The sequence below is a fragment of the Eulemur rufifrons genome, chromosome 2 (assembly GCF_041146395.1).
Source record: "Eulemur rufifrons isolate Redbay chromosome 2, OSU_ERuf_1, whole genome shotgun sequence".
In the NCBI taxonomy this organism is placed as follows: domain Eukaryota; kingdom Metazoa; phylum Chordata; class Mammalia; order Primates; family Lemuridae; genus Eulemur; species Eulemur rufifrons.
Window position 1 is genome coordinate 114,890,549 of NC_090984.1, and position 20,862 is coordinate 114,911,410.

General features: G+C 34.6%; 1 protein-coding gene across 1 annotated transcript in view; it reads right to left on the minus strand.

The window, feature by feature from the left end:
• Window positions 1-4,418: 4,418 nt before the first annotated feature.
• The window catches only part of CATSPERB (cation channel sperm associated auxiliary subunit beta), a 100,397-nt gene continuing 83,953 nt past the window's right edge, over window positions 4,419-20,862 (minus strand). The window contains exons 17-26 of the mRNA XM_069493087.1: window positions 20,457-20,647; window positions 18,169-18,498; window positions 15,191-15,330; window positions 13,269-13,466; window positions 11,332-11,442; window positions 10,191-10,301; window positions 8,769-8,904; window positions 7,268-7,368; window positions 6,439-6,513; window positions 4,419-4,622 (exon numbers count right to left, since the gene is read on the minus strand). Of these exons, the coding sequence (XP_069349188.1) occupies window positions 4,419-4,622; window positions 6,439-6,513; window positions 7,268-7,368; window positions 8,769-8,904; window positions 10,191-10,301; window positions 11,332-11,442; window positions 13,269-13,466; window positions 15,191-15,330; window positions 18,169-18,498; window positions 20,457-20,647 (1,597 nt within the window). The remainder of the gene's footprint in view (window positions 4,623-6,438; window positions 6,514-7,267; window positions 7,369-8,768; window positions 8,905-10,190; window positions 10,302-11,331; window positions 11,443-13,268; window positions 13,467-15,190; window positions 15,331-18,168; window positions 18,499-20,456; window positions 20,648-20,862) is intronic.

Genomic DNA, 20,862 nt, shown 5'->3' on the forward strand with positions numbered 1-20,862 from the left:
TCCAGTTCCATCCAAGTTGCTGTAAAAGACAATTATTTCATTCTTTTTGATGGCTGAGTAGTATTCTGTGGTATATATACACTACATTTTCTTTGGATAGTCATCCATTGTTGGGCACTTAGGTTGATTTCATATCTTTGCGATTGTGAATTGTGCTGATAAACATAGGATGCAGGTATCTTTTTTGTAAAATGACTTCTTTTCCTTTGGGTAGATCCCCAGTAGTGGAATTGCTGGATCGAATTGTAGATCTACTTTTAATTCTTTGAGAAATCTCCATACTGTTTTCCATAGAAGTTTTACTGATTTACATTCCCACCAACAGTGTATAAGCATTCCCTTTTCACCGCATCTGCACCAACATCTATTGTTTTCTGACTTATTAATAATGGCCATTCTGACAGGGGTAAGGTGATATCTCATTGTGGTTTAATTTGCATTTCCCTAATGATTAGTGATGTTGAACATTTTTACACATTTATTGGCCATTTATTTCTCTTCTTTTGAAAAATATCTGTTCATGTATTTTGCCCACTTTTTAATGGTTTTTTTTTTCTTGCTGATTTGTTTGAGTTCCATATAGATTATGGATATTAGGCCTTTGTCAGATATATAGCTTGTGAATATTTTCTCCCATTCCATAGGTTGTCCATTTACTCTGTTTATTATATCTTTTGTTGTGCAGAAGCTTTTTAATTAAGTCCCATTTATTTATTTTTGGTTTTGTTGTATTTGTTTTGGGGGTCTTAGTCATAAATTCTTTACCTAGGCAAATGTTGACAATAGTTTTTCCTAGGTTTTCTTCTAGAAATTTTTATGTTTCAGGTCTTTTATTTAAGTCCTTAACCCAGCTTGTTATTTTCACATATGATGAAAGATAGGGATTCAGTTTTATTCTTCTACATGAGGATATCCAATTTCCTAGCACCATTTATTGAAAAGGTGTCCTTTCCCCAGTGTATGCTTTCCTCTGCTTTGTCAAAGATCAGTGGCTTTATTTCTGGGTTCTTTATTCTGTTCCATTGGCCTATGTGTTTACTTTTATACCAGTACCTTGCTGTTGTGGTTACTATTGTCTTGTAGTATAATTTGAAGTAGGATAATGTAATGCCTCCAGATTTATTCTTTTTGCTTAGGATTGCTTTGGCTATTCATGTTCTTTTTTGGTTCCATATGCAATTTAGGGTTTTTTCTAATTCCGTGAAAAATGATGTTGGTATTTTGATAGAAATTGCATCTGTAGATTACTTTGGGCAGTATGGACATTTTAACAATATTAATTCTTCCAATCCATGAGCATGGGATGCTTTTCCATTTGTTTTTGCCATTTATGGTTTCTTTCATCAGTGTTTTATAGTTCTCCTTGTAGAGGTCTTTTACCTTCTTGGTTAAGGTTATTCCAAGGTATTTTTTTTTTTTTTTTGCAGAAAATAACCTTTTTTTTTTAAATGCCCACAAAACATATATCATGATAGACCATATCCTGGCCATAAAACAAATCTCAGTAAATTTAAAATAGCTGAAATCATACAGAATGTATTTTCCAATCACAATGGAATCAAACTAGAAGTCAATAACAGAAAAATAACAGGAAAGTCTCCAACACAGAGAAACTAGACAACACACTTATAAATAACCTGTGCATTAAAGAGGAATTATCAAGGGAAATTTTAAAAAATTGAACTGAATGAAAATAAAAATACAACATTGAAATTTATAGGATACAGTTGAGGCAGTGTTGAGGGGAAATTTATAATCATATATTAGAAAAATGAAAAAGTCTCAGTGAATAATCTAAACTCTCCTCTCAAGAACCTAGAAAAAGAAGAACAAAATAAAAGTATAACATGCAAGAAAGAAGAAATAAAGAAGATTAGAGCAGAAATCAATGAAAATGAAAATAGAAAAGCAATAGAGGAAATCAATGAAACAAAGAGCTGTTTTTTTTTAAAAGATAAAGAAAATTGATAAATCTTAAAAAAACTAACAAATGAAAAAGAAAAGTAAGAAGATACAAATGAGTAATATCAGAAATGAAATAGGATATCATTACAGACCCTGTAGGCGTCAAAAGGATAATAACTACTTTGAAGAACTATACATGTAAATCTGACAACCCAGATGAAATGTCCTAATTCCTCAAAAACACAAACTACCACAACTCACCCAATATGAAACAGATAATCTGAATAGCCTCATGACTATAATGCCCTATGAATTTGTAATTACAAATCTCCTCAAAAAGAAATCTTCAGGCCCAGATAATTTCACTGGAAACCTCCTCTCAAGGTCCTTAACTTAATTACATCTTTTGCCATGTAAGCTGATAGTCACTCTTTTGCCATATAAGGTGACATTCATAGTTCTGTAGAATTAGGATATGGACATATCTTTTTTTGGGAGCCACCATTCAGCCTACTACATATAGCCACAGTAATGAAGACTATGAGGTATTTGTGAAGAGATAGATATGGAGATCCATGAAACAGAATAGAGAACCCAGAAATAGAGCCACACAAATATCCTCAACTGATAGTTTACAAAAGTGCAAAAACAATTCAATGGAGGAAGGATAGCCTTTTCAACAAATAGTGCTGGAGTATTTGGACATGCATATGCATACACACAAATGAACCTTGACCTAAGTCTCACACCTTATAAAAAATTAACTCAGGCTAGGCGTGGTGGCTCATGCCTGAAATCCCAGCAATTTGGGAGGATGAGTTGGGAGGATCAATTGAAGCCGGGAGTTGGAGACCAGCCCGAGCAGCATAGCGAGACCCTGTCTCTATAAAAAATAAAAAAAATTGGCCAAGTGTGGTGGTGTGCACCTGTAGTCCCAGCTACTCACTTGAGCCTGGGGATTCAAGGTTGCAGTGAGCTGCAGTTGTGCCACTGCACTCCAGCCTGGGTGACACAGCAGGACTCTTAAAGGTAAAATGTAAAGCCATAACATTTTAGCAAAAATTCTTGCAGAAATTCTTTGGGACTTAGGAGTAGGAAAAGAATTTTTGGACTTGACACTAAAAGCAAACTCCATAAAAAGAAAACCTGATTTATTAAACTTTAGCAAATTTAAAAATTTCCTCTGTGATAGTTCCTGTTTCGTTAATAGGATGAAAAGATAATCTACATTCCGGGAGAATAGATTTGCAAATCACATATCTGACAAAGTATTTTTTCTAGAATATATAAAGAATGCTCAATATTCAACAGTAAAAAACACACAATCCAATTAGAATTAGAAAGTGGCCAAAGATATGAACAAAGAGAATACACTGATGGCAAATACACACATGAAAAGATGTTCAGCATCATTAGCCTTTAGGGACATGCAAATTCAATCCATAATGAGATATCACTACACACCTAACAATGGCTAAAATAAAAAATATTGACAATACCAAATGCTGGGGAGGATGCAGAGCAACAGGATCACTCATAACTTACTGGTGGAAAATAGTTTGTCAGTTTCTTAAAAAACTGAAACTAAACATGACTCAGCAATTGCATTCCTGGGCATTTATCTTAGAGAAATAAAAACTTCACAAAAAAACCTGCACATAAATGTTTCTAACAGTTTATTCATAACAGCCCAAAACTGCAAACATCCCTTATATTCCTTTATAAGTGAATGGTTAAAAAAAAATCCACTCCATGGAGTATTATTTGCTATGGCTTAAATGTTTTTTTCTCTCCAAAATTCATGTTGAAATTTAATCTCCCATGCTATAGTTTTAAGAGATAGGGCCTTCAGGAGGTGATTAGGTCACAAGGGCTGTTCCGTCAATACATGAGTGGATTAATAAAATGTGGTCTATGTATACCGTGGAGTTCTACTCAGCCTCAAAAAGCAATGGTGATGCCGCACGTCTTGTATTATCCTGGATAGAGCTGGAGCCCATTCTACTAAGAGAAGTATCACAAGAATGGAAAAACAAGCACCACATGTACTCATTGTCAAATTGGTATCAACTGGTCAACACTTAGGTGCACATATATAGTAGTAACATTCATGGGGTGTCGGGCAGGTGGGAGGGGAGAGGAGGGGATGGGTATGTTCACATTTAATGGGTGTGGCGAGCACTGTCTGGGGGATGGACACGCTTGAAACTCTGACTCGGGTGGGGCAAATGCTATATATGTAACCTAAACATTTATACCCCCGTAATATGCTGAAATAAAAAAAAAGAAATTTTCTATGTATTCCAAATAAGAAAATGGAGTGGTAAATATATTGACAAATAGCAATTTGAATTATAATGGTAATTCTGTAGCATTTTATCTAGTTTGTATATTTATTTTATTTCATTTTCGATTCATGTATTTAACATTTAAATATATTGTTCTAGGAATTGTTTGATAAAACTAGAAAATAAAGAGAAATTATAATTATCACTTGTTTACTATTCAGATTTTCAGCTATCAATAATTTCACTGATAGAAATATCTGATGAGTCCACTTTGTTTCCTCTAAGCCATTTTTGGAATGTCTTCCATAGGTAGATGCCACGTATGTGAAACATAAATGTTGTAAAAATTAATCCACCTAGCACTACCGCAGTTGCGACAGCAATAAGAGTGTGTCCTGGAAATGGCAATGGTACTTCATCAACATAAATCTGCAACATAAAAAGCAAAATCTTTACGCTTTCTGAATCTAGTAATGCAAAATACTGACCATTACGTGATTCCCACAACTAATCACCTAGCAAAATTCTGCCTAGAGTTATACAGATATTCAGCATCCACGAAACAGTTTCGTAACAATCTGACAGGTAATAACTTGCACACAATAAATAGGAAGTAAGAATTCTTTCAGTTATCCTCTGCTGTAACCTTGTCTTTATTGGCAGAGGAAGGCAGATAGGACACTTACACAGCAGGAGAACGTTCTGTATTCAGTCATGCAGAAATGGGCAAATACTGTGGGAATGCGAAGGGGGAATACTACCTGCCTAGGGCACTTAGGGAATGCACATTTGTTGTCATTTCTTGATCATATTTTTCTTCAGAATTGATTATATTTTCTTAGTTCTTGGTATAGTGAGTAATTTTGGATTATATCCTAGAAATTTTGGATATTATGCTGTGAGACTCTGGTTCTTGTTAAAAATTCTCTGGAAAATGTTGATTGTTTATGTGTTTGTTTTGGCAGTCAATTGCACTGGTTGAATTCAGATCACAAGTTATGCCTCACCTTCTGTGCATGGTAGTTCCAATGTCAGCTCAGTTTTCTAAGCTATTGCTATGTTATTTGTGTCTTCCTAGTTCATGTGCCACTCAGGAGTTGTTCTGGAATTAGATGGTGTTTATATTGAAGTTTTATTTCAAACCCTTTGCGATGCTTCTTTAGGTGTGTTCTGCTCATGTGCATCTGGGTGCTTGTGCTAGTTTAGGTACAGAATCAGGAATCCCCTTCTTTAGCTCTCTTAGGGATTCTCCCCACACTCTCCTCTCCTGGAGGCCCTTTTCTCTAGTTTTCTTGGAAGAAAGCTGAGATTATATGAGAATTTTAGTCCCCTGTGCTATTGTGCTATTCCCACAACTGGGGCTGCCTTTGGGAAAAGCGGTGAGAAAAGGGAGAAAAAAGTAACGGATTTTCTCTCACTCTCCTCATGGGACAGGTGTATCTTTTCCTAGTTCCTCTATCTAGTGGGATAGATATTCTCTCAGGGTTTTAGATATTTGCACTGCTGCCATGGCCACCCACCACTGTAGTAGTGCAGAGTCATTATTGGGGCTGGCCTTGGAGCAGGGCCAGGACAGAAGGGAGGGGAGAGGGAGAGAAGGTGGGGGTGGGGGTAAGACAGAGGAGAGGGAGAGAGAGAGAGAGAGAGAGAGAGAATGTTAATGTGGCATCAGTATTTGACAATGAATGAGTCATTAATCAATTTTTATCAAATCTTCATTCCTTCCCATGCCTCACAGGCAGCATTTGTCATTATATGAATAGGCAAAAACAAGTTGTTGCTTTTGTGTGATGATTTGGGGTAACTGATTTTGGTTCCCAATTCTTTTGGATCTCGAAAGCCTTTGGAATATTTAAGACCCTACTACTAGGACTCAAATAACCAAAAGAAGGACTATACTGGAAACTAAAATGTTACAGACATATGTCCTGTGGAGAAGCAGGGGTGACAGGAAGAGTATCAAAAGTCAGAAAGCCAAGATAAACATGGAAAGTGGCAAGGGAACAAAACCAAATACAGTCACTTATTAAAATTCTCCTAGCATCAGTCAGTGCTGGCACCTGTCATGCACCCTGGCTTTACCACTAGTGACAATGTCATTGCCAGTCTCCAGAATCCCCTGTCTCTAAGCCTTGTCCATCACACAAATTCTGCCAATTTTTTTCTCTTCAGGCTCTTGGATTGATGCTTGTCATGTTGTTTCCCCAACCATCACCCCACTTGATATCTTGTAGATTCACTATACCTGAAATTCTTCAACTAAGTTGCAAAAAGTGACCCCTGGAATAACAGTCACTCGAAAGTGAAAAAGCTCAGAGCCCTGTGGAAAAAACACACCCAGTCATTAGCAGGATCAATGGTATATTCCTTTAAGTAAAAATATACCCCAGGGCCACTTTCCCTATAGATGTTGCATAAGAAATTCCCATCCCTTTCCTAAGGCTCTTGGACAAACACATCATGTATCAAAATAAAAAGAGGGATTGAAACAGATGGATTCAATAGCTGATATATATACATATTATATATAATATATATTATATATGATATATATGATAAAATATATATATATATTAGAATGAAGAAACAAAAACATAAAACAAAAATAAAAACAGAAAACCTAGCTTGACCTTGATGAGCACTTGGGCTAATCCTCATGTTTGTGGTTTTGATATGTCCTCTAATTTTGATTGGTTTTCACAATTACCTGGATTATATCAACTTCATGTGTTCTTATGGGCAGCTGGAACTAGAAGACATGTGTCTGTTTATATCTAGGTGAAATAATGAGCCCATTTCTTCCCTCTAACTTTTCTGTTCCATTTTACTAGATAATCTGTCTTGCTTATCAGCTTAAAAACCAGTAAGTTAATGTTAAGTTCAACTTTCAGACACCTTTAGAATTTATAACACCAAGGGAAATCGAGGAAAAATAAACCCTCTCCATATACTTTAAAGTTGCTATTCCCACCATTCATGGATACCTATGCTTTAAAACTAAAACCAATGTTAGTTTAGGCATATAAGTCTTATCTAAACTCAACATAGTAAAAACAAAAATGCTGTCAACTTACCTTTATACTTAAATTGAGACCTAAAGGATTATACACTGAAGCATGAAGAATTGGTTCTAAATAATCTCTCAGTTTTTGAACATTGTCTGGTACAGTATGTTCTAAAAATGCATGAAATATATTTTAAGCACACATGTTATTTTCTCATTTTGCATAAAATCTGTTACATACATTAAGGTACAATGAAAGATTCCATTCTATAACATGACTAAATTATCCTGTACTTTTGGTTCTTGTTGACTTTGTAAAAGATAAATTTAAGGGAAATTAAGCTCGATATCTCACATTGCCTTTGAGGGTATCCTCAAGAAGGACAAGACTTCTGACCACTTTTAAGCTGACCTTTTCCTCCTAGCTCCATGCTCATGACCTGGCCTGATTTGCACATCCCTTATGTTTTTGGCAGTAAGATCATCTCAGGACCTCCTTAGTGGTGGGTAAATGATTTTCAATAAGGCAGCAGTGAAGTTTTGCAATAGGATTACTTAAATCTTTTCCAAAACAAGTGATCAGTTACTCTTGCCTTTCCTATCATCCTCTCTAAAACCAGATAGGTAGTGTAGGGTTTAGAAATTGCAGTGGTGTAATGGTACACAGGATATGAAGGGAAAAAAAAAAGCTCTGATTGTAGCATTTGCCAATTTCCATGGTGTAAATACTCTTTCCATGGCCAATTTCAATGGTTTACCAACCAGCTTGTAAAATGCTTCAATATTTAACAATCAGTACTCCAAATCTGGTAAGAGCAGCCTCTAGTACACCACAGAAAATTAGAATGTTAGTTAAAGCAAAATATTTAGTAGTTTTACTTTGCTAGGTTTTTCATTTCAAAAATGCATATTTGTTAGAGAAAAGCTCACTGACTACCAAATGTCTGGATATTTAGTACCATACTAATGATTGATAAAAATTTCTATTTAGTTAATTCTATCTATCTATCTATCTATCTATCTCCTCAAAGTATTCATATATGAACAAACACACCATGTGAAACAGAAAGTTATATATTTGAGGTAAAATTGGATTGAGGTAAATACCTTATTTAAAGATATTTCTGCATCTTTTCAATTATTTTACCATAAAAATCTTTAAAAAAGTTTACTCACATAATTAGAAGATAGATCCTAAAGATTACTGGCAACACCTTGTGTAACCTCCTCTGTAACACTGAATAAACAGTGAAAGGAGACACTAGACCAGCATGTAGCACAAATTCAATCAATCATTGTTGCTACTAATCCACAAAATGGCTTTCAAATTTTTTGCAGTTTAAGTTCCTCAAAAATGCTTTTATGCCATAGAAGGCAGGTCACTGGAAGTGATGATGAAATAAGAGGAAAGCAATAGAAGTAAACAGCAATGTGCCAACTGATTTGAATCATTTTCTAAAGAACTCCTGGCTACCGCTTGTGTAGACAGGCTTTGTAAACCACTGACCTTTGTAAACCAGTAATAACATTACTTATAAAATGAAATGATTCTAGAAGAAAGCAAACCCTACTTAGTTTCCAGTTTTTCCTCATATTCACTTCAGTCACAGTAACCAGATATGGAGATTTCACTGGGACACGTCCATTCTCATTAAAAATTTCCAAAGAAATCGGATATTGTGTAACTGGAAACTTAAAACGAGGAACCTAAAATATAAATTCCAAGAATGAATGTAAATTTGGAAAATTCAATAGTAACTTCATTTCCTGGTAAAGAATGAGTGGATACATGCTCAATAGTTTGGCTTTTTAATGAAATGTGCTTCTTAGGGTTTTTGTCTTTTCAGGCACGAAAAATTCTTGCCTTCAGGAGAATCAACGTGCACTCCAAAGACAGTAAACACGGTCGTCACAAAGCTCGTAACTTCTATTTGCCTTTTTCACGGGAAATTATTATGATGTCATTCAAACTTGTTTTGGCCAAACCATATCCTGTGAGGCCCTGCATGGACTGGGTCTCACCCATCTCCCTTTCACCACTCTTCTGGCCAGTCACAGTCTTTTAGGCATAATCTGGAAACGCAGCCTCTGGAGTTCAAATCCAGCCCCAATGTATGTTAACAGTGAGGTCTTTGGCAAATTGCCTGACTTCTCTGTGACTCAAATTAAATGAGACAAATCATGGAGAAGGCTTAGAGCAGCATTTAGTAGATAACAAATGCTCAAGAAATATTATTTTAGTTCAGCAAGGGGGTATACAATAACAACCCTCATAATTTACTGAATGCTGACTCTATGCCCAACATATAATATATAGGACTACAATATATAGTCTCTCTATAAGACAGTCTATGTATCATGTATAGTCTTACATATAGTCTATATAATATATAGTGTCTCTCTCTGTACAGTCTTACAAAGACTTTGAAATGGATCTGCTTAAACATTATACCAACTGCACATTTGACTCTGCTAATATGAGCACCAACATTAACTTGATATGCCTTTGAGTATTTTGATACTAACAGAATGAAATATTATTTGACACAGAACCCATTCTCTTAACCATCCTCTTATAATGTCTTTTATTTGTTGCTACCACCAGACTGAGCTCCTTGATTACAAGGACTTTGATGTCTATATTCTAAGAATCTGATACATATTAGATATTTAAAATTTTTTTGAATGAATCAATATTTACTATAATCTAATATAGTGTTTTACAGACTACAGATTGCTTTCATATAGATAGGGGTGTGTGTGTGTGTGTGTGTGTGTATCTTATTAAGAAATAGACAGAGCGATGTAGGTATTATTTTATTTTACACATGAGGTTCATTAATTTGTCTAGTACATTTAAATCCAGATCTTTCTAGCTCTGTGTCATATTTAGTTCTGTCATAACATGATATTATTTCTATGTCTTAGTTTTCATGTTTAACCAAAAGGCTCATTTCCAAATCTTGTTAATATGAAATTAAAAATTATCTCACCTTTTCCCTGCAATCTGAGAAAGCAACAGCGTGTGAAAACTTCTGATCATTTGTGCAGTTACACTCCTCCCGAGTAGAAACATTAGCACACTGTTTGAATTTACCAGCTTTCTGCAAATAGAAGTAACAGGTTGACTTGCTTTTTTGTACGGCAGGATTTCTGTAAACTGAGTAAATATTCAATAAATATTTGTTCCCTGAATAAATAAAATTCCCAAGAAGTTAAAAGGGAGAAAAATACATTAATTAAGAGAACAAGTACAATATTTCTGAATTTTAATTGTCTCCTTGCTTGGTACTTGGTGCTTTGAACCCTGGTTTCACTCAGGGGCTTTCCAGTTCAGCTCCACGTGGTTGCACAGGACCTGGAAAGCCGGCCTCATTCTGAGTTTCCGCATGTCAGGACACCAGCTAACTGCCCTGGCCCCTCCCATCACAGGCATACAAACGGAGACTGCAAGGAACAGACTTGATAGTATGGGGCTGCAGACTCTACAGCACACTCCCCAAACATACTATTTCATGCTTGTCTTTATTCATAGCATTCATTAATGATACCTAAAATCTCCACTGTCTGTTCATTTGTCATTCCTTTTTACTTGATCACTGTTGCCAGACATTGGTTTATCTTATTATTATTATTTTTAAATTGGCTTTTGATTTTGATAATCTACTCTATTTAAAAAAAATAATATCCTTCCTTCAACCATCTTTAGGATTACTATTTCTCTCCTAGCGTTTTTTCTTCTTTTTATTGAAAAAAAAATTCACCTTTTTAATCATTTTAAAGTGTACAATTCATTGGGTTTTAGTGTATACACAATGTTAGTCGGCCATCACCACAGTCTACTTCCAGAACATTTTCATCACTCCCAAAAGAAACTCTGTATCCATTAGCAGTCACTCTCCATTCTCCTCTTCCCCTAGCCAATGGCAACCACTAATTTATTTTTTATCTCTGTGGATTTCCCTATCTGGACATATCACATAAATGGAAATATTCAATATGTAGCCTTTTGTGTCTGGCTTCTTCCACTTAGTATATTATTTTTGAGTTTCATCCATGCTGTAGCATGCATCAGTACTTTTTTCCTTTTTATGGCTGAATAAATGCTAGTTTATTTGTAGAAAAATTATTTACCTTTGACTTGTAAAATAGATTTCTTGGTATGGGTTTGCTAGGATCTGCATGATAAAAATTATCTGTGAGTGGAATAGCAATTCCCATATTAGATGGAGGCCTGTAGTTTATCTGCAAGTGATTAAACAAAGAAAATGTATAATTCACTATTATTTACTAAGTCTTTAATTTAAATAGCTTGATTTTTCAGAAAACCAATCAATGCAAAAATTCCAGTGTTAGCTCTTGTATTAAATTTCTCTTCCCCAGTATTCCTGCCCTTCATTTTCCCAAATTTCAACTATTTCAACCCATGGTAATGTAACTTGGAACTTGGAAATAAGTGAAAAATACTTTTAGTACCTAAAATAGTTGCCATAAAGTCAGTGCAATAAAGTTTAAACACTTTATGAAAGAACCTTAGTGATGTAGTTAGAAAATAATTCTTCAAGTTTGGTTATTTGCTTTTTGTTACAAAGAAAATTATAAGTAATCAGTTGACAAAGAGTAATAATTCATATTTTAAAAAGAGTTGCAGACTCTGAGAAGGCTACAGTTAAAATTATTACATCAAAATGGGACCAGTGAGATATATAGTTGACACTTGAACAATGCGAGAGTTAGTGGCACCGACCCCGGCGAAGTAAAAAATTCGCATATAACTTTTGACTCCCCTAAAACTTAACCACTAATAGCCTCCTGTTGACCGGAAGACTTAATAATATAAACAGTTGATTAACACATATTTTGTATGTTGTATGTAGCATGTACTGTATTCTTACAATAAAGTAAGCTAGAGAAAAGGAAATATTATTAAGAAAATCATAAGAAGAGAAAATACATTTACAATACTGAACTGTAATTATGAATATCATAAATTTATACCATCTGTTTACAAGAGAAACTGTCTGAAATGGCAGGCTACCATGACTGCAGACCTCAGTCTATGGTACATATCAAGCAATATAACTTTTTCTTTTAATGTCATGACTTTTCTCTGCTTCTTCGGAGAACTTCCAGCATCACTAGCAGCTCTTTGTATGGGTCCCATGGTGTTATTCAAGCTTCACAGTATTGCACTAAACACAACGAAAAATACTACTTGAGATCCGTGAGAGCTCACTTTTTACTGCGATATGCAATTTACTGGAGAGACAACTGCTCACGTGGAGATGATTAGCATCACACAGCATTTTAAGTGACTACTGGAGACACCTGAGCTCACTGCAAGAGCAAGAGGAGGCGGCTACGAAATTATTACAGTATTACTGTATGTACTATAGTTAATTTTATGCAGTTATGATTTAACACTGCATCTTTACATTTGCTTACATTCCTCTTGACTGCAAATGGTGCTATGAACAGTCTATAAATGTTTGTGTAAGGTTTGATAAATTTTAACTTTTACAATATATTTAGTACAGTTTATGGTAGTAAATGATGAAATAGATGAGAATCTACCTATATTTTATGCATTCATGACATATCTTTTTCATAATTTTTTGATATTTCTAAGCTATGAGGTTCATTTGCAAATTTTTTTAAATTGTCAAAAACCTCCAAAAAATTTTCTAGTATATTTATTGAAAAAAAATCCAAGTGTAGTGGACCCACACAATTAAAACCCATGTTGTTCAAGGGTCAATTGTATCAGTTTAGGACAAGTCAGTGAAAGGGCAAATAGCTGTATATATCACAGAAGCTCAAGATGATACCACATAATATAGTATAAAATGATATTAATAATGAGGCTAAGTTACCAAGAAAAGTCATTATTTCAGAAAGTTTTTATATTTTAGAAATAATGATAACATACTCAAAATGACATGAGGATTGAAAAATAGTGTGAAGCATTTTGAACATCTCAGAAAAGAAATGCTAAAAATTAATGGCCATGCAATCATAGAAAAGACATATAGCACTGGTACTCTTAAAACTAATATACTTAGATCTTTTACCGGCAAAGTTTTGATTAGGTTAAAACCCTGACTGTCTCTGTGAACTCCACTAATCCAGTCTTCAAGTGGGATAAATGTGCTAGGAATGTGGTACATAGATCTGAGATAACTACAGCTGCTTTTCAACGTTGGCACAATTGTTGTAACAAAGCACTCAGCAGATGCTCCCCAGACAATAAATGCCAGTGAAGTTGAACCCTGGAAATATCCAAATAAATAAAGGTTATTTAAAGTAACTGTTATACACTAACTGTGTCCACCCAAAATTCATATGTTGAAGTCCTAACCCCCAGGACCTGAGAATGTGACTGTATTTGGAGACAGGGCCTTTATAAGAGGTAATTAAAGTAAAGGAAGGTCATTCAGGTGGGCCTTAGTCCAATATTCCTGGTGTCTTTATCAGAAGGACAGATATTTTCTCTTCTTATAGGAAGAGGAGATTAGGAAATAGACAACACAAAGACTGAGTGGTGATCACATGAGGACACAGCAAGAAGACGGCCATCTACATGCCAAGAAAAGGGGCCTCAAAAGAAACCAACCCTGCCAATATCTGGCAGCCTCTAGAACTGTGAGAAAATAAATTTGTGTTGTGTAAGTCACCAAGTCGATGCCATCTTGTTGTGGCAGACCTGGAAAATTAATATAGTAACCAACTAAAGAATGTAGAAAAAGAAAAGAAATAGACTGATAATAGAAATAGAGAAAGTTTGACCATAAAGATCTACTTGAGAATAAATCATATTGTTTTCTAGGAAGAAATATATTCCAATCTAAGTGGTTTTGGGAAATATTTTAAAATAAGCAAGGATCAAGAACATGAGGACTGTAATTAACAACAGTGAATTATATTGAGTGTTTTTGCTAAATGAGTAGATTATGGCTGCTCTTGTCACAGCGGGGAAAAATATGTACCTATATGAGATGATGCATGGGGACGTATGTGAGATATTTGTTCCACCATAGTAATTATTTTACTACATATATGTACCTTATAAAATCAAGCTGTATACCTTAAATATGTGTAATAAAATTTATTTAAAAATATTTTTCAAAAGGACTTATTAATACCATTATTTGCTTTGATGATATGAATAAAATAACTTTGATTGTTATACATTTTGAAAATAATTATTCACGTAGCAATCACTGTACCATAAAGATAAGGTTTTGGTAGAATTTATGCACAGTAAATATATTTTATCCTTGAAAATATTAAAATTCAATAACATTTGATAAATCATTTGAAATTTTTAAGTATTTTTGGAACTTTAAAAATGTATAGATGCTAATAACTGTAGTGAGGTAGTAGATTCTGGTGGTGGTAGTTCTGCCCTAGCTCCTATAATCTGCAGCCATTACAAATGATGTATTTTTATGTTCTTTTGCCAAACATATCGACCCTGAATCTAAGCAGAGTTCTACTGTTAAGGGAAATACAGGGGACTAAAGATATAAGTTAAGTAAGATACAAGAAAGCAAACAGAAAAATCCAGAATGCTGGACATCTAATAGTACAACTTTTAAAGGGATATTTGTAAAAATTATAGATTGAACCATATAAAACCAATATTCTACCGTGTTTGGTCTACAGAAGGGTAATTTCATATAGCTCAACTTAGTATTTTTGTGGTGAAAAAGTATTTTATCTGAAATGTACAATTTCCTTTAGTGTCATTTCAATTTTTCTTTTGTTAAGTTGGGTAAATATATATGCATAACATTTAAGAAATATGCAGAGCATAAATCTATTTTTATAAAATTATTACCATTTTCCTTCAATCTATTCATCCTTCTAACTATATATTCTTATATGTGTACTTATAAACAGGTATTTAAAATAATGCTCAAGTGTCAGTAATAGTTGCTTTAAAATTTTTTTCTATGCTTAATAGACTTTTTATAATTAAAGAAAATCTTACTTGATGTAAAGCTTTGCTAGCTACAGAAATTTTCATTAGATAACTATCAGTATCATCAAAAGTGCCGTGAGCCTTAACTTCCAACAAAGTTGGGTTTCCAACTAACACTTTCAGTAGTGGTACTTCAAGCATTCGAAGACCTATGGAAACAAGGTCAACAGTTAACATTATATACTGAAAATTGTAAACTCAATTTAATAATGATTGGCTAATCAGGATTTTAGAACATCTACAGAATCTATTATTAAGGCTGCATAATGGCTACACAAACAGTTAGCAATTTACGTAGATTCAACTTTAATAGTTCTTAGGGAAATTTATCTTTACAAATATTTTCTCAGAAAAATATTGCTCCCTTCTACCCGTCATTCCTCTGCCAGGTTCTCAAATGCATATCAAGGTCTCTTGGATAATACTAGTTATACTGAGTTAGTTGATTTAGTAGAAAAAAATGAAGAGTACGTCCTCAATTTAAAGGGCTGCCAGTCAATTACTTGCCAAGAGAAAACTCTTGGGCGCTTCAGACAAAATATGACACCAGGCCAATTTCTGCCTGCAGGTCATCAGTTTGCAACCTTTCCATGCTGAGAACTTTAATGGAAAATGAGACTTGAAATACCACATAGTCTAATTGCCATCTTTCATAACCAATAAACCAGAGTTGAGAAGTAGTAAATGCTTTGCCTGAGGTCTCATCTGTAGCTGTTTCCCTTAAACCAAAATGATCTATCTGGCCAGGGCTTCCTAACCTTTAACTGAGGATTTTGTTAAAATGCAGATTGAGCAGGTCTGGAGTGCAGGCTGGGATTCTACATTTCTAGCAAGGGCCCTGGTGGTGCTAATGTGGGTCCAGGGACCACTCTTGAGGAGCATGGACTATGCTTTTCTACAGAAAGAGACAACTGAGTTGATTTGCTGATTATTATTTGCTTCCATCAAACTGAACAAATATAAATGGTTGAGCCCTTTAACAACTAATTAGGTATATTTTAAAGCTAAAATAATTATTTTATAGAACATTGTGGTATCAGTGCCAGAATAATAAAGAGATTACAATAGAATAGATTTTTAAAACCCAGAAATGGTCAAAATAGTAGGTAAATTGTATACTAAGATAAAATTACATTTTGAAATCAGTGAAGAAAAAGGACTATTGTTGGAACAACTAGCTAACCATCTACAATACACCAAAACAAAATTCAGATAGCTTAGAGAATTAAATAGAAAATTAAAACCATAAAATTAAAACTCAAATTATTTGAAGGGAACATAGACAATTAGTCATATAAACAATAAGAAAGAATTTATAAGGGTTTCAAACAGAAGGAAGTTTTTCAGGATATTTAGCACATAATGATGGAAATACATGTTCTCAAAATTTTTTTCAAAGCCTATAATTTTCATTTATATAAGTTTTACTTGGTTCCTTTTTTCAAATAAGACTTTTTAAAAAATTGCCTTTTGTCCTTTCATTATGGCTCCTATATCTTCTTTTACTCTAAGAGTTTTATGCATACTTATTTTATAGTGTGTTTCTTATTTTTCTATTATCTCAAGTTCTTGGAGTTTAAATTTTTCTGTTTCCCTATGCCTGTTGGCTCTCTCTGATGTTGGGTCATTTCCTTACATAATTTTAAAATTCTTTTCTCAGTTCATGTTCAATGGAGAGTGATTTTTCCATAGGAGCCCACAATACCTGGGTTATGAAAGTATTTCCACAGAGGGTTTCTGTGTGTGCTTATGCTGGGGCCATGTGTTGTTATTATTTCTCAGCTTGTGATTCCTGCATCTGGCAGGTGGTCCCTGGATGTGACACAGTCTTGGAGTTTGGGTTTTTCACAGGAGATTCTTTTTAACCCACTCCGAGCCCCATGGAGATGATAATACCCCTTACTGCTTCTTTGGGTCAGTGTGTAGAGTTTTCCTAATCCCCTCTCTTCATGGTCTGATGGCCACAGCTTTCTTTAACAGTCTCAGTTCCAACTTCCTACCACAAAGTAAGAAGGCCCCAGATCAAATGTTTGGTCAATACTTAGGCATTAAAATCCATCACACTGCCTATATGGCCTGTATCTGAACACCACATCCTTCAGGGAGCCAGACATTAGCTAATTTCTTTGGCTTTGAGTCCCCTCCTCATTTCTGGTGACAAGATTTTCTTCTCCTTTCCTCCCTTTCTCCCTTACTACCTCCCTTCCATCTTTCCTTCCTCTCTTTCTAGTTCAGTTGTTTACTAAAATTTTTTGCTTTATTTTTCCAGTATAACATTTCACCAGCATCTTTAATAAGTTTTATATTACTTTTGAAATAAATAAATACCTAGAGAAATGCAGAAGAATATAGGATTCTATTTAAAAGCCATTTTTTGGCTTAAAACAAATACAGTTGTCCTTTGGTATACATAGGGGATTGGTTCCAGGACCCCTGTGTATACCAAAGTCCACTCATACGCAAGTCCTACAGTGGGCCCTGCAGAACCCACATATAGGAAAAGTCAGCCCCTCTGTGTATGTGGGTTTCACCTCCCACAAATACTGTATTTTCTAGCCACTTGTTGAAAATATCCACGTACAAGTGGATCCATGCAGTTCAAACCAGTGTTGTTCAAAGGTCAGCTGTACGTGAAATAAATATAAGCATACAAAAGTAATTAAAAGGTTTTCATTTCAGAGGACGACAAAAATCTAAACTGAAATCTAAACTAAACTTGGGCTGGCAACTTAACCTCATTTGTAAAATGAGGAGCATAATCTATGTCTTTAGGGTCATTATACACGTTACATAACATAAGGTATAAAAATCATTTAATCTAGAGCCTAGCACATAGTAAGTGCTCAATAACTAGAAGCTAATATTGTTATCAGTAGAATGCCAACAATTACGGGAACCAAAGATAAAGTAAATATTAAAGAGTATATTTCACATTCATGAAAAGAATAACATCTCCTTTTGATATTTCCCAATAAAAACAAACTTACCTTTTGCATTAGGTATGATTTTAACTTTTAAAACCTGAGAGTTTCCCAGATCGATGTATTTCACGACGTTGATGGATAGTGACTCATCATGTTGAAACCAATAATTACACGGTTTTGAATATATAGTCCATGTTCGTCCATTCCTTTGCCCAAAATTGTATAAAAACCAAGAGTTCTGTAGAAAGGTCACATTGCTGGATACTCTCTTAGGCATTGTAGCAATAGCTAATGCATTCTTATTATCTACAATGCTTGTGATCAGGAAGCTGCTGTGACCAGGAATCACCACAGTTTTCTCTATATCTGTGTCTTCAAATAAGGCATTAGCAACTGGAGATAAAACAGAAAAGATGTGGTATAAAATAAAACAGCCAATGTTCACCAAGCATAGTGGTGTACATAACTAACAAATACACTATTTGAGCTTTTACATTATTATCTTAACCAGACAACACATTTGCCACATTTCAAGTTATAATTCAAATTGTATTACAGAAAATTTATCATGAATATGTCACGCACCTATACTTTAATGTTTACTATGAAACCATTCTATAAAATTCTCAGCAGAAAATAAAACCATGTAGGGCTAAGTAAAGAAAGCTGATTTCTTTACTATGGAACTGCAAACAGACTTAATAACCTGGTAATATTTATTGTGATTATACAAGAGAAGGATAAGGTAGTCAGTGTTTCCCAGTGCTCGAAGGTGTGCGTATTACATAAAAGGAGCTCAATAAATATTTGTTGAATGGATGAATAATTGTTCAAGGAGAACATGAAGATTTAGAAGAAAAACCAGGGTGGGACCTTCAGGAACACCATCATTTAAAGAATGGGAAGGGAAAAAGATCCCCTCAAGGAGACAAACGACTGGAGAAAATCCACTGGAGAAGTTATCAATGAAGCCAAAGGAAGGCTGTTTCAAGGAGACAGAGGTCATCACTATCAACATATTTTTGATAGGTCATGAAACACATCAGCAATACTCTCTTAACTCTAAAAATAAAAATAAAAATAAAAATAGAAGCAAGCCTCATAATTTCCTTAATTATGCACACTTGCTCTAATTTCTCCCAATTTAAACAAACCAACAAGAATCCTTTCCAACATCCCCCCCAACTACAATATAACTTCTCCCCTCCCCTTTATAGTGAAACTCCCTGAAAACATTACCTTTATTCACTGTCTTCAGTTCTTCTCATAGTTTTTGAACTCATTCCAATCAGACTTTTGTCCACTACTCCAGTCAACAGCTTTTGCCAAGGTTACAAATAACTTTCGCACAGATCCACTGGCCAGTTTTCATTCCTCACCTTACCTGACCTATTGGTTGCATGTAACACAGAAGCACTTCTTCCTCACTTGGCTTCTGAGACAAACTCTGTCTTAGTTCGTCTCTGACCAAACCATTCAATCTTCTTTACAGATTCTCCCCCATTTCCCTGGATGCTAAAGGTTGGCATGCCCAGGATTAGACCTCAAACTTCTTCCTTTCTATAGCTCCCTCATTTTCCAGGTGTTCTCATTTGGTCTCATAGCACTATCACATTAATACATATGCTGACAACTCTCAGATTTATATCTCCAGTCCAGACCTCTTCACTGAACTTCCAGACTTGTATTCCTAAAGGCCCATCTTATTCCTCTGATGGGTGAGTAACAGGCATCTTAAGTTTAACATGACCTCTCACCTGATTATTCCAACAGTCTCCATGCTTATTTCCCTGCTTTCCTCCTTGCCTTCTCTCCATCACCTGCCCAGTCTGTTTTCAGCACAGTCTCCAAAGTGATCTTGTTAAATCATAAGTCAGATCATGTCACTTTCTCTTCCAAACCCTCCAATAGCTTCTTGTTTACTCATAGTAAAACCCAAATTATTAGAATAAACTATATTTACTTTTGCTATGTATCTATCAGCTTATCCTTTTAAATAGAAATATCCTACATAACAGTGAATCAAAATTATTTTATTATGTGGGGCAAAGTCTGTGTGAACTTCCTATTTTCTCTCACTGCTTCTGAGCATTGTTTAAGACAAAATAAACTTATAGGAATAAACTTATAGGAATGATAGGCACTACTATTGATGAGATATCAATAAAGTTATAACTAGGTTTTATTATATTAGAAAAAAATAAACTCTCTCAGAACCTAAGTATATGTAAACTTAGGTAGTTTGCCAATCGGACTAAAATTTGAAATCTATTGCTCTATAAATGAGCATAAAAAATCTTCTCAAAAGATATTTTTTCTAGTCATCAGAGATGTTATATGATTACACTTACTTTGTAAATCAAGAGTAAGTTTATAGAAGGAATTTCCAGCATAACTAACAGAAAGGGAACTAGACAAACAAGAGCTCTCATTTGCTTCTTCTATTGCAAAAGGCTCTATCATTTCTGCAATAGCCGAGGACAAAAATCCTTTAGGAGTGTCATGTTGCAGTACCTTTCTTATGTAAGCTTTCCCAGTTTTCCTAAAAACAAACAACAACTGTTACACAATTTGGATAAAACAGTGGCCTAAATAAGCCACTTTATGAACAAATAATTTACAAACCCCTAAATAACTAACTAATGAACATTTGATTAACATTTGTTCAACCTCACTAATAGTCAATAAAATAGCAATTACAACAATGGGATATAATTTTTACCTCTAAAATTAGTAAAGATTTTTAAATGATAGGGT